This window comes from Macaca thibetana, chromosome 15, assembly GCF_024542745.1.
Source record: "Macaca thibetana thibetana isolate TM-01 chromosome 15, ASM2454274v1, whole genome shotgun sequence".
NCBI lineage: Eukaryota > Metazoa > Chordata > Mammalia > Primates > Cercopithecidae > Macaca > Macaca thibetana.
Window position 1 is genome coordinate 80933181 of NC_065592.1, and position 14472 is coordinate 80947652.

Here is a 14472-nt window from a genome sequence, read left to right on the forward strand (position 1 = left end):
CCATCCCTGAGTATAGAAAGGTCTGAGAAACTGTGTGCCTTTGGAAATAATGTAACTGCCAGTAAATCAGTCTTTGGCCCTTTGACAGTTACAAACAGCAAGAGATTATCCGAAGCAGCAGAGCTTACAGAATGTCTGTTCCACTCCGACCAGCTGGAGTCCTTACTAGAAGAAATAGCCCATGCAGTTGACAGCCCACTTGGTATGTGAGTCAGCCTAGGTTGTCATGGAACCTTACAGAATATGGAGAAGATATAGATTATAAGTCCATGTCTTTATCATCTTTCCATGCCTATTTGCACCTAATATGTGCCCTGCAATGCAGGGGAGCTAGAGCAATGCCTCACCAAAGACAGTATATTTAAATAGAATCTTAAATGATAGATAGGAGTGTCATTAAAAGCAATGGTAAGGTTTTGCATGGAGGGTCGAAAATGAACACAGTACATCTCAGATATGCAAAAGATGCAGTATAACTTATTCTAAAATTGAGGATAACTGACCTTATCCTTACCTTCTGGAGTGGTGGTAAGGCCTACTCAAACTTTCTGCTCAAAGGGACATTATGAGATTACAATACTGGAGGGTCTTCAACTCTGAGAACTTCCCTTCCCCATTGACATGTGAACCTACCATCCACAATTGAGAGAAGAGAATGAGCAAAGACTTGTAGTAGGGATTTTTCTCTTTTCACTTTCTTATGTTGCAAGTGCTCTCCCTGTCATTCATGGAACTGTGGTTTCCAGTCCATGACCATTAATTTTATAAACCTGAGAAGGAAGAGCAGAGGCAGTATCTATTTATCTTGAGTGAATCATCTAGGGGATGACTAATATAGTATTATGAACCGCAATCAGATACTTTTGTCTGATTTGTCCAGTGGATTTTAATTGCTGGGTCTCTCAAATGTAGAATTTGCTTTGTGTTCTACCCTTGTTCTTGACACATGATTCAGAGTATATATGCTTAAATCAACAAATAACTATTAGCATTTTATTTTCAAAAAGACACACCCAGGTTATTTTCCAGATCAATAGTTAGAGTTCAATAATGTTTGGGTTTGCAGAAAGATCAACTCATTCTGACACTGTTAGTTTAACCAGAGAATAATACTTTGACCTATGGTCTTTTATTGATTTTTTTTTTCTGATGCAAAAAAAAAATAGCAAAAGAAAAATTTAAGTACAAAATTTATTGCAGTGAATAGATTAAAACTATTTCTTATGTAAACCAAAATCAACATTTGTTTCACTTGACTACCAGTAGTTGGAAAAACTATCTATTACAAATGCAAACTCTGGAGAAAAGACCAATGATGGTGCTTGTTCAAGTCAGTGAATGTGCTCAGACCACCAGGGAGAATTTCAGGCTAACTCTCTTAGTAGAGGGATAGAAAGAGATGACAAGAGAGGAATAATAAATTACATTACTAATAAATGATCACTTCCTTATTGGACAACCATGAGTGACCTTCATATTTTTATGCCCTCAATGCCAAGGATTTAAATAACAGATTCCCAAATTCATGCTTCATGGACAAGGATTTCCTTTTATGAAGCTTCTTATGCATTTGTCAGGATACACTTTATCTATGCACTCAGCAATGATGGAGAAGAGGAGTCCACAAAGGAGGCTCCATCCCATCTTGACCACCCTCTTCCTCTTTGAATGATCTACATCCTTCTCACCAACTGTCTAAAGCCCTTCCTGTGCCCATTCACCAAGGGCTGTCTCCATTGTGAATCATTCTTCATCATCCATGTAACGATCAGGGGGAAACTATGCTATGAGGCGAGGGACCAGTTTCTAGGCAGAAAACCTGGAGGACATTTTGCATATTTTAAAAGAAGCTGATTAACCCTAAAGCAATCTCTACCACTTCTCCAAGGGCTTTAAGATATTGCAGCAACCCTGGGGCTCTACTTTCTGTTACAGCCCATTTTCTGAAGGGAGAGAGAAATCCAAACTGTCTCCTAGAAGGACAGAAGTTAGACAGGGCTACCGAGCTCACAAGTATGAAGTAAGCCAGTCCTCCCATGTCCCTCTAGGGACCCTTCTTCACCCTCCTAGAAGTCATTGTGTTATTGGAAAAATTTCTTAACTTCTGAAAATCTCAGTTTTACGCACTTGTAAAATGGGAATAATCATAGTGCCTATCTCTTAAAGATGGAATGAGGGCTAACATGCATGAGAAGCTCATGGCACAGAGCCTGCCATATAACAGGCATTCCACACCTGTGAAGCCAGCATGAATGCCTCACTTGATAGAGGAGAAAACTGAGGCCGGAGAGATGAAGATCCTTGGCCCAAGTTCAAAAGCATCAGGCTGCACCTCTTTCTACCACCCTGCAACGAGACTTGTTGTCTTGTATTTAAAACACAAAACAATAAAATATAATAAAGTTGAAGAGAAACCATCAGATTTAAAAATGAATGTCCTGAGTCTAAAAGTCAAGATCTGTATCTTGAGACACAAGAAATCTCTGTTGATGATGAACATACATCATTAGAGTTTTTCTTTCAAATTCTAGAGATTTATAAGGGGATTCTTTGAATTACATATAAATATTTTTTAAACTTTATAAGATTTATATCAAGTGGTATAATATCTATGGCCAGTACAAATTCCACCCTATGCCCTGGAATTCCATGTATTATGAATTAACTATTCTGTCTATTCCATTTGGGTCTATAAGCAATCTTATCATGTCTGTTTGTATAAGGACCTCTTTTTAAAAAACAGCTCATTTAACATTTTGTGTTTGAACCATCTTGAAGGCAAATATTACAGTCATTTTCCTTTTACATAGAAAAAATACACATCATGAAAATAAAATAATACAAAATAACATTCATGGGTTCCAAGGGCATATGTCCCAGGATGTGAAGTACTGCCTCACTCTGGTCATATGGTCAGCTGGAGGCAACTAGCAAACAAGCTAACAAAGCCAAAGGCTGAACAATCCATAAATTAAATAACAAACCTTCCCTTTGAGGTTACTAGGTGATATAGAACAGGAAGGCATGTGGCTGTCCTGACAACCAGCATCTATTCCTCCCTGGCTGGAGATGAGGTGGTGGGAGGGAAATTGAGTAGGAGCAGAAAGAATCTCTGTAAGCAGAGCTCTCAGAGTAACACCTTTGGGGACCCAAGGCCTGCCAGGGTTAGGATTAGTGTGAATCCTCTGAAATGTCTGCTTGGTGTTGGCCACACCCTTCCAGGGCCCCTGGCCTGCCCTGCCCTGGCATGGCCAATTATGTCTGGAATTCAGGGCTGTCATCCCCTCCCCAAGCTCTCATGTGGGGTCCCTGGTGTGGCTTTTCCTTCCACAGTCCCTCGTTTGCCTTTATCATCGGTAGCTGCTCCCCACAGCGGCAGCATCATGAGTGCTGGAGAGCTTTCTCTGCCTCAGCACTCTTGGCCTTGCCTCTGGGCATCCTCTAAGGTTGCTGTCACCACCAGGCCGGCTATGGACTCTCTATAAGATGGTGGGGCCTCTGGGTGGGAGTCATTTCCATCCTGGAATTCCAGGCCCGTCTCTGTATATAGAGGTGGAGGAATGCCAGAGGCCTCTCTCTCTGCAGGACAGTTCTGCTTTTCCACCTCAAGGCTCTCTTCATAAGCTGGAGGGTAAAAGTCTGGCCTAGGGGACAAAACAGCACAAACATGCATGCGTTATTTAGGCATTAATGCCAAAGAGGCAGACGGCTGCCTCTCTCAGCTCAAATTGTGTGAAGCTAAACTGTTAAGAAACATGGATTTTTGAAACAGATGTACCTCTTCCTGGCATCACCAGTTTTTAAAAAATGTGCTGCTCTTCCAAAAGAACCTTTTTATCAGCCACAGGATGCCTGCCTCTAGTCATATTTTTTTCCCAGTGGGTTATGCCAAGCTATTCCTTCTCTATTGCTCATTCACTCATGGAAACAGGGCCATTCAGTGTGAGATCCTTGTCAACAGTAGAGGAGGTGGGGGCTTTGGATAGGGAACTTCTCTCTACCGAGTACTTAGTCCATTCACATCCTTGCTCCCTTTCTTGCATGGTATCATCCCCTCAATTGCACTCACTTTCTCTGATCATCACAGTCAACAAAATAATGAATGAAAACCAACTTTGTGCTGATCCCTGAACTATACTAGATGCCCCGTCTCTGTCCTAACACCCTTTCAAGACTCAGTAGCTAGTTTCAAAGAAAACATACAAGCATACTCATTTCTCACATGATACCAACTGACAACTTTACGCAGATTTCAATTGCAACCCTTTCTATAACAGTAGGCTAAAGCAGCGATTCGTTCGGGGGCTGATGTACTCATTGGCCATCTTGCCCAGCATTGCTAATTGCTAAATCCTCCTGGCTTCTCCATCATGAATGAATCTGGGAGAGGGGGAGAGGAGAGGAAGAGAGACCGGTGAGCTCAGTTGAGTTGTATATTTATAGAGCCATCCTTCCAGTGCCTACAGGGAGTGTTTATGGTGTGTAACCACAACAGAACAGGGACTGCCATTTGTAGCCACAACTCCATTCCAAATGTTACCAGGCCCAAAGCCAGTCGCTGAAGAAGTTGTCTACTGTAAGGCATAAATCTCAGCCTTCACTCAGAATAGCCAAGGCTGAGTCATGGGGCACATGTGTAAAGGCATTTTACACAGAAAGGTGAGCTGTTCCCTGGAGTGATTTGAAAGATTCCAGGATGACTGCTGCCTGCCCCAAATCCCAGCTACCTCTCCCAACCCCACCCTCCTTCAACTGCCATCCACATTCCCAGTCCCCTGAATTCCATCACTGGATACCCATTTGCTTTGATATCTCAACCTGGGTATCCATTTTGAGTGCAAATGCTTTGGAGAAATGTGACTTCCCAGGCTGACTTGCTAGCCATTCTGTGTGGGATGAGCATCTAATTATATGCAGCAAGAAGAGGCAGTAAGATGCGGGTGTAATGATGTCCATAATTGACTTTCAAACATTTTGGCATACTGTAATATTATGCATGTGTTAGTCCATTTGAGCTATATCCTAAAGGCAATCAGTTACATGTATCAGAAATTCACACTCTAGAGGTAGTCCTCTAACATTTATACAAAAAGAAATCATCACTCTAGAGGCATCTTCTACAATCACTTCATTTATCATAATTTTTAATCAAACCAGAAACTCTGCTGGTTAGTATAACACTGTAAATAAGTTTTGGTTTTCATACTTATCTCATTAAGTAGCATAAAGGATGCTGAAAGTGGATCTTCATGGGTAAGATTACTTGTATTCAAGATACATAGAGTAGCTAAAATATTTTAGATATTTTCTACTCTTGCAAAAAGAGGGCAAAATAATTTATAGTCTTGTAGCCTGTATCTTGAGAATGATGCCTAGGGTGTTATCCCTAAATGGTCCTGTGGCTAGCCAAGAATTAGGAGGTTTCTTGTTGCCTGATGCTGACCATAAGATTAACTTAATCTTTTTTCTTCTTGTGGTAAAATATATATAACACAAAATTTACTGTTCTTAAGTGTATAGTTCTGTGGCACTAAATATACTCATGTTGCTCTACAACCATCACCTTTAAACTCTCTACTCATTAAACAGTAAGTCCCCAATCTCTCCTTCCACCAGCCCCTGGAACCACTGTTCTACTTTCTGTGTCTACGAATTTGACTACGCTAGGTACTCATATAAGTGGAATCACACAATATTTGTCCTTTGTAACTGACTCGTTTTACTTAGCATAATGTTTTCAAGTTCATCCAAGTGGTGGCATGTGCCAGGATTTCCTTCCTTTTGAAGGCTAATATTCCATTGCATATGTATACCACATTTTGTTTATCTACTCACCCACTGATGGACATTTGGGCTGTCTCCACCTTTGGGTTATTGTGAATAAATGTTGCCACAAGCATTGGTGTACAAACATCCATTTGAATCCCTGCTTTCAGTTCTTTTGTGTGTAAACTCAGAATGTAGAATTGCTGCATAAAATGGTAATTCTATATTTAATGTATAGAGGAATCTCCACACTGTTTTCCACAGTGGTTGCCCCATTTTAACATTCCCACCAGCAATGCACAGGATTCCAGTTTCTTGACATCCTCACCAACACTTGCTGTTTGGTTTTGTATTTTGATGATAACTATCCTAAGGTGTGAGGTGGCGAGATAGAATGAATCTTACCTCTAGAATATTATCACCTTACTCTGAAGAAATGTTTTACGCAAGATGAGATCACAACACCTAAAAGCAGAGTAAACCGGGACTTCTCTGAGCTCACAGAGATTCCAGGACTCATTTTATGTCGGCTTCCTCATTTGTTGTGTAGCAGAATTTGGTCTGCAACTTGCTTTCCTTAGAACCTTAGAACCTGGTTATGGGAAGTAACTAACCATCACCTGCCACTAATTAATGACAGCTGCCATGATAAAACAAACGAGCCTGGGTTTCTAAATTGGCTTAGGTGGGTTTTCACTGGGGGTGGTGGTAGGGTTCTCTGAGATGAGTTGCCCCTATATCATGGTTGTCCCCCAAAGGTGACACCATTCTTCCTAATAACAACCCCAGAGTAATTCCCTGACAATAAAGCTTTGGTTCTAGACAGCCCATGGGACATGCAAGTCGCTCCATAGTAGGATCAGAAATTACTCAGATCTTAACACAGCTCAGACCATCTCAGCCCTCCCTGGTCCCTCTGCTTGTCAGCAAGTACCTGTCCACTGTGGCCAGGGGCAGGGCCCCATGAGCAAGGTGTTGTCCAAGCACATGCCTCAACACTCCTTTGCGTTCCGTCACCTGGCGGTAGTTGCTCCAGAAAATTCCACTCAGAAGGATCACAAACCCCAGAGGCAGAAGCAAATAGGCCGCAATCAGGCTCCCCTGACAGTTGAATATGGAGTCCCAGGAAATGAAGAAGGCCCCCAGGCAGACCATCAGGAAACCCATCAGGAGGGCAAGAGCACAGAGAACGAGGCTAGTTCTGTTCTGCATCCTTGCACCTCAGGAACCCAGCACCCTGACCCTGCCACTCCTCTGCTTCCCCGCTTGCTCCAAGAGAATGAGCTCATTAGCCAGCTTGCAGCTTTATACGCTCTGGGACTCACTGGCCTTTGGACAATTAAATGAAACAGGCACTTAGAAGCTATTCATTAACCATTGAAAGTAACTGTAATATCCTTGGAGAATCAGCCAAAAAACAGCATTGTATACTGCAGGAAGGAGTGGCTTTGTGTAGCTGTTTTGCTCTTAAGAGTTGGGTGGGACACTCAGCTGTTCCCAGTTTGGCCCTCCTTTGATTAAAAGGCACTGGTCTCTTAATCCCCATGGAGGGCAATTCCCCACTAAAAGCTGGAGAAGTTAGCATTCTTTAAAGAACGATCTTCTTTGTGGTTTGGTAAGAAATCCCTTCCTGATTCCTTCTCCCTTTCTCTGTATTAAAAAGGCATTTCTTCAAGGTTGTTAACATGTTTGTCTTGCCTCCCTCAATGAATCCCCACTTATTGCCCCCACACTATGATACTGGAATAATTCCAAGACAAAAGTTCAGAATGTGAACTCCGCGATTCCTGCTCTGTTGACAAGATGAAGAGCTTGAGTGGGAGGGGAAGGACAGTGCTGGAGAGAAGGACTATAACAGTCAGAGCCTCGGGAATTTGGGGGGATTTGGGGCCTGTAATTCCTGCAATCTTTCCCCCTTCAAAAAGTACATATGAAATATAATTCATTTTAGAGGATGCTGCTAAAAATGTTCCCTGTCCTCTCCTCCACACCTCTGCTCTATGTAGCATTGCCTCAAAAAATCTTTCCAACGCCAGCCTTCTGTTTCCTGGCTGGAATTTGTTTTCTTTAGCTTGACTGTCTTTGATTGTGGATAGCTTATTTCAGACTTGGTTTATGCCCCGGCTCTGCCCTTTTTTATTTGATACTGTGGCACGTCTCTGCCAAAACCCATAGGAACCCTGGGTTGCTTTTACTCAAGATAGCTTCAGTTCCTCTTTGCGGCTGTTCCACTCCACTACTCAATTACCATTGTTTTCCATTTACTTTCCCAATGAGAGAAGCAGTTTTTTGTGCCATGCCCTAGTAATCCCTCATATAACCTTTAGTCTCATACCCACCATCTCCTTAGCTCTACCTTCATGTTAGGGCTGGGAGACATGGATATTAGGAAGACACTATGGATCAAAAACTATATAAGGCACTTCTCCATTCCAACCCTTAGCCCTTACCTTTATTAGCTTCAATTTTAACCTTGAACTACCTTGATCTTCTAGTCTTGATATTGTCTTTGTAATCTTAAAACAGCTCTTATTCCCTCCTTCTCTAAACCATGAGATGGAAGATTTCTAAGATGATCCCTAAGGATCCCACCTCCTGATATTCATGTCTTTGTGTAAGTAATCCTCTCCCCTGAGTGTAGGCTGGATCTAGTGACTTGATTTTAATCAATAGAATATGGTAAAGGTGTTAGGAAGTTACTTCCATAGAGGCTACCCAAGATTGTGGTTTTCATCTTTCTAGCAGACTCTATTGCCCTCTTGGCTTGCACCCTTTGAAGAAGGAAGCTGCCATATTGGAGAGGCCCATGAAGCAAGGAATTGAGGGCAGTTTCTGGCCAACAGTCAGTGAAGAACTGAGGCCCTTAGTCCATCAGCCCATAAGGAACTGCATCCTGTCAATGACCATGTGAACTTGGAATCGAATCCTCGTCCCGCTGAGCCTTGAGATGACTCTACTCCCAAGCGTCACCTTGACTAAGTGACCCTGAAGTAGAGGACTCAGGTAAGTCATACTCGGATTCCTGACCCACAGAAGCTGTGAGATAAGATGTTTCAGCCAGGATCCTAGATGCCACAAGATGGCAAGAGCCATAATCAACGAATGCATTATGATCAAATCATTTCATGTTATGTGGATGTGACTATTTTAACAAACAAAAGAGGTCAAAAGTTTAAAAAATGTATATTTTTAAAATATGCTAAGTTTTGTGGCAATATTTTAGGCAGTAGTAGATAACTAAAAAAATTATCTTAAGACTTTGAAAATCAGAGGAGACAATCAGTGCTAAGTATTTATCACAATCAGTGCTAAGTATCTATCACAGTACCTGGCCCAGAGAGTGTCCTATGAAGGTTATCTGTAATCACCCTCACCAATATTGTTATTATCAATGCTGTCATCATTCCAAAAATCTGTGGAAGACCCAGGACCTCCAGCTGAAATGTCTGCACTAGGAGTTGGGTCCCAGGAACAGGTAGATGGTAAAGTCCCAGCATAATGTTAGGAATCAGGTGACGAAGGAAGAGTACTCTCAATAGGAACTGCCCATCAGACAGCTGGGCTTCTCTGTTTTAGACAAAAATGGAAGCAGAAATTAGACTGGGGTTATGACAGGCCGGGCCTCATTCTTGTGATCACATGAACATATGAGCAAATAAGTTTCTCTATAGTTTTTCCTCCTCTATGCCAATAAAGTACACTAGAACCATTGCCTTCTAGTTTGCCAGATGGTTCCTTCCCCTCCAATGCCCTTTGAGGAGGCTCCTGTCATTCCACAGCAGTGTGGTGGGTGGTGGGTGTGGGTGGTGGGTGGTGGTGGTGGTGGTGGTGGGTGGTGGTGGGTGGTGGTGGTGGTGGTGGTGGTGGTGGTGGTGGGTGGTGGTGGTGGTGGGTGGTGGGTGGTGGTGGGGTGGTGGTGGTGGTGGTGTGTTTTTGGTGAGAAATTAGGTATGGAAGAGCAAAATCCAGGAAGTGGCAGGGGGATGGAAAGACTCAGTCCCTTTACATAAAATTTACATGAAATTAAGAATAGTTCCTGGGCTCAGGGTATTTGAGGAATTTATTTTGGGCATCAAGGGGAAAGGGCTGGGAAGATTTGCAGCATCTGTGGGAGGTAGATGAGAAAAGGAAAAAAAAATCAATATGGAAATATGAAGTATCACAGGGTGCCATATTTCTCCTTCAAAATGACTAAGAAATACTAATGAACACTACACAGTCTATCTGTGTAATAAAACTGTACCTGAAATACCTCCTAAATCTGTACAAATAAAAGTAAATAAACAAATTTAAAAGGCAAAAGAAAGAGAAATACTGTTGAGGTTATTTTGTATGTTTATGTTTATTATTAAATATACATTTCTAAATAATTGTAATTTTTTAAACTTGACTCTGCTTCAGTTCCTCCTTTTGCCCATCATAAAACTTTATTATGAGTAATTAAAACTTCACTCGCGGCGGGGCGCGGTGGCTCAGGCCTGTAATCCCAGCACTTTGGGAGGCTGAGGCGGGTGGATCACGACGTCAGGAGATCGAGACCATCCTGGCTAACACGGTGAAACCCCATCTCTACTAAAAATACAAAAAATTAGCCGGTCGTGGTGATGGGCAGTCCCAGCTATTCTGGAGGTTGAGGCAGGAGAATGGCGTGGACCCGGGACCCGGAGCTTGCAGTGAGCCGAGATCGCACCAGGGCACTCTAGCCTGGGCGACAGACGAGACTCCGTCTCAAACAAAACAAAAAAAAAAAAACTTTACTTGCTGGTAAGAAATTACCAATGCTTAAAATGGTAATTTTAATTATAAGAAAAATTAGGTTGAAAAGATAGTGTGTTCCCTCTCATTGTCAAATAACATACAACTCTGCAGATAAAAACAGAGATCAGCATAGTTTTTAGGAACTACACTTCACCCTCAAATTTATTTGGATACCTGGAAATTCATTTGCCATCATCAATCTTAGGTTGACTTATTATAAACTGGTTAACACAATTGAGCATCATAGCATCTTGAGACAGTTCTAGTCTGCAAATGTAAGTAAACCACCACTGTACTTTACAGTAATAACACAAAACCAACATCGTACTGTAAGCAAAAGACGCTGTTATCATGTGTTATTATGAAGAGTTATTATGAAGGTTGTCATTGTTGTGCATACTTTCTTTTTTCTGAAAATATTTGATCTTTACTTTTTGTGTGCTTTGTAATATGTGCTATGAGTGTAGTCATACATATATGGAGATTATATATTAAGCTATATCTATATCGGGTACGTGCCCACTTTTTTAACTTTGAAGTTCAGAGGTACATGTGCAGGTTCGTTATATAGGTAAACTTGTGTCATGGGGGTTTGTTGGACAGATTATTTAATCACCCAGGTATTAAACCTAGTACCCATTAGTTATTTTTCCTGATCTTCTCCCTCCTCCCACCCTCCACCCTCCAATAGGACCCAGTGTCTGTTGGTCCCTTCTTTGTGTCCATGTGTTTTGATCACTTAGCTCCCACTTATAAATGAGAACATGCAGTAAATATGTTTTCTGTTCCTGTGTTAGTTTGATGATAATGGCCTCCAGCTCCATCCATATCCATACAAAGGACATGATCTTGTTCTTTCTTATGGTTCCATAGTATTCCATGGTGTATATGTACCACATTTTCTTTATCCAGCCTATTATTGATGGGCATTTAGGTTGATTCCATGTCTTTGCTATTGTGAATAGTGCTGCAATGAACATATGTGTGCATGTGTCTTTATGATAGAATGATTTATACTCCCTTGGGTATATATCCAGCAATGGGATTGCTGGACTGAATGGCATTTCTGTCTTCAGGTCTTTGAGGAATCACCACACTGTCCTCCACAATGGCTGAACTAATTTACACTCCCACCAACAATGTATAAGCATTCCTTTTTCTCTACAACCTTGCCAGCGTCTGTTATTTTTTGACTTTTAACAATAGCCATTCTGACTGGTGTTAGATAGTATATCATTGTGGTTTTGATTTGCATTTCTCTAATAATCAGTGATGTTGAGCTTTTTTCACATGATTGTTGGTTGCATGAATGTCTTCTTTCTGCTTCAGTTCTAAACCACATGGCTCACTGCTGTATAAGCATTATTCCCCTTTTGTGCCTCAAAAATGACCAAGAGTCACTAAAACCAATTACTTGTAATTTTAAACAATTTTTATTACTTGCAGTTTCCCTCCTATTTATGTTGCAGTATGCCCTCTTTCCCCACACTCACTAGCAGTAATAACATTTTTGAAAAGGAAATGAAAGTAGATGTACACTTGCTTTACTCACAGTGAAACAGCACAGACATGGAGAGAAAGCATCTTGTTCTTCAGCCATCTTGAAGGTGTAGAAGAAACCCAAGCAGAAGAGCAGTTGTGATAACAGAAGAGAAAATCAGGCCCCATTTTCAGGGCTGGGGCAAAATAAAAAGAATGTAATAAAGAGGCAGTCGAACACTAAGAAGTTGCCTTAAAGAGTCATTTCAGGAGCCTTTGGCCCTTTACCTGAGCTGTATCCTATCTTCTGGATCTGCCTTCTTTCCCATGCCAACTTTTCCACTTTCTCCCCCTTGCCACTACTCAGCACTGATTATGAGAGTAAGGGGCCATTTAAAGGTGGGAACACTGCAGAAGAGAGAGACTGATGATTCACCGAAGTTCACACACAGTATGGAACTGATGGGAAAATGGACACGCTGGAGGAGTATGGCTCACACCTCTAGAGAGAGAAAAGTTCTGGGACCCAGTGGCGGCCAAGCCAAAGTCCCCCATCACTGTTTCCATCTCCTTCTCAAGAGATCCACCAAGGAAATGATCCCTTGCTTTTAAACTAGTCTATTTGCTTATTATTCTTCCTCTTAAAAATTCACCAATCAGCAGAAGTGTCTGATATGGCAGTAAGCAACAACATGTTATTGGGTTGACAGTCAAATCATCTTAAACCATAATCACTCTTTCAATACTGTTCCTTTGAGCATGACAGACCCATGAGGATTGTTCTGAACACTGAGTGCCTTACCTTGCACATCAGAGCCCCCCAAACCTCACCCTTCTTTCAAACTCTCCTGTGCAATACACAAATGCCTTGGAATGTCTCACAGGCCTATGCACTCTAGTTTCCGTTTACCAGGCACATGGGCCAATACCCTTGTTTTGAAAACAGGAAGAGTATTGTTGTGAATGAGAAGTCGGTGGGGACTTTGGAAGGAAACTAATGGTGTGTAGAAGTTGTTGCATAGGAGGGCCATGGGGCCAAGAGCTGAGGCAGACTGGCCAGATTTCAGAAGGTCACTTTGGTTTAGGAAGTGAGGCTTTGTGGGAGGTAGGGAAGGTGCGCATATGCGTAGCAAGAGATGTCAGCCCTGCCTGATTTCATGGTGGTGATTACTGAGTGATTTCTGGATTAGCCTTTCACACTTGAGGGTTCACTGAGCACTGGCCACTTCCTCCTCTTTCCCATTCTTGTTTTCTTTGCTTTTGAAACCTTCCACCCACCCCTCCTTTTCCCCCAGTCAGGAGAAGATTTATATGAAGTTCTTTTTTTTTTTTTTTTTTTTTTGATTGGCAAAGAACAGCTTCTTGCAAAGTGCATGGCACAGTAAGGTAAGCTGATGTGAGAGCAGCACTGAGGCCCCACTCACCCTGGGCAGAACCTAGTGGGTCTCCGGGCCCGGGGACTCTGTGGAGACCAGGACTAGGTGGAACCACGGGGCACTTGCCTAGAGTGTGAAATTTGCTGGGGATTTTGGGGGGTGGGGAGGGTGGAACTCAGTAATCAAGACAAATCATATTTTCCAGCAATGTTTTAAAAAATCGAATTGGCAGAATATGGCTCATGGGGCAGCAGCCTGTTTCTGTAAATAAAGTTGTGGTGAGGAAATTTGGTCCTGTCTTTCGGACAAACAGAAAGATACATTTTGTTCTAGAGAGAGGTCAATTTAATCCACAAATAAACCAGAACAAATTTAATTTATTTGGGGATCCTTGGAAAACTGAAAGAAGACCACACTTCTGTGGCCATTTTGGATCAAATCAGAAGCCTCAAGCCAGGGCAGAATCTGCCTGCATTGACACCACCTGGCATGATGGGCAGGGACTTGTAAATATGAAGCAGGTTCTGTGCCCACTTTACAAAATTCTCTGTAATATTCTGTTTCCCTTTTCACCACTTCCTATTTTTAATACTTTTGAATAGCTTAAGTGATAGCAAAATATGTGTTGCTCGAAGATTTAGTAGAACTCATAAAACCACTGGGTCCAAGACCTTTTATTTCCTTACTTTTTTTTCCTGGTAATTTTTTATTGACTGCTAGGTACTGCGTAGGACAGTAGAGACTGAGATAAATAGTAGATATGCCATACCTGAACATGGGCACAACTCTGCCATTGCTCACCTCTCGGTGTAGGGAGTTGAGCAAATCTAGTAAAGAGTTGAGCTGAGTTTGGGTTTTGTTGTTATTATGGTTCCCTTCAGTGCACTACTGGCTTCAAATTCCTCTGGTATTAACCGGTGCTTGGGGTGAGGGATGGCTTGCTGAAGGGTTTTTCTCCATGTTCCTCCTCTATCCTCAACTTTAGACCTTCACTGAGTACTTGCACCTGAGGAGGGTGGATCTTCATACTCTTGCCTATTCCCTCAGCAGTAGACTATGCTTATTACCTGGTGCTTGCTAGCTGGGTGGTAGG

General features: G+C 42.0%; 1 protein-coding gene and 2 long non-coding RNA genes across 3 annotated transcripts in view; 1 reads left to right on the top strand and 2 right to left on the bottom strand.

Moving 5' to 3' along the window:
* Positions 1–1174: 1174 nt before the first annotated feature.
* Positions 1175–7049, bottom strand: TMEM252 (transmembrane protein 252). Its single transcript, XM_050761762.1, has 2 exons — positions 6701–7049; positions 1175–3644 (listed from the first exon to the last, which is right to left on the bottom strand). Exons 1-2 carry the CDS (start codon positions 6976–6978, stop codon positions 3410–3412), a joined length of 513 nt encoding a protein of 170 aa, XP_050617719.1. The 5' UTR covers positions 6979–7049; the 3' UTR covers positions 1175–3409.
* Positions 7050–7196: 147 nt separating this feature from the next.
* LOC126937911 (uncharacterized) overlaps positions 7197–14472 on the top strand; it is a 100917-nt gene continuing 93641 nt past the window's right edge. Inside the window, exons 1-2 of the long non-coding RNA XR_007719898.1 lie at positions 7197–7381; positions 8509–8769. This is a non-coding gene — a long non-coding RNA (uncharacterized LOC126937911). The remainder of the gene's footprint in view (positions 7382–8508; positions 8770–14472) is intronic.
* LOC126937912 (uncharacterized) lies at positions 9809–12849 on the bottom strand. The gene is made up of 4 exons (XR_007719899.1): positions 12806–12849; positions 12292–12411; positions 12077–12200; positions 9809–9871 (listed from the first exon to the last, which is right to left on the bottom strand). It is a non-coding gene; the product is annotated as an uncharacterized LOC126937912 (long non-coding RNA).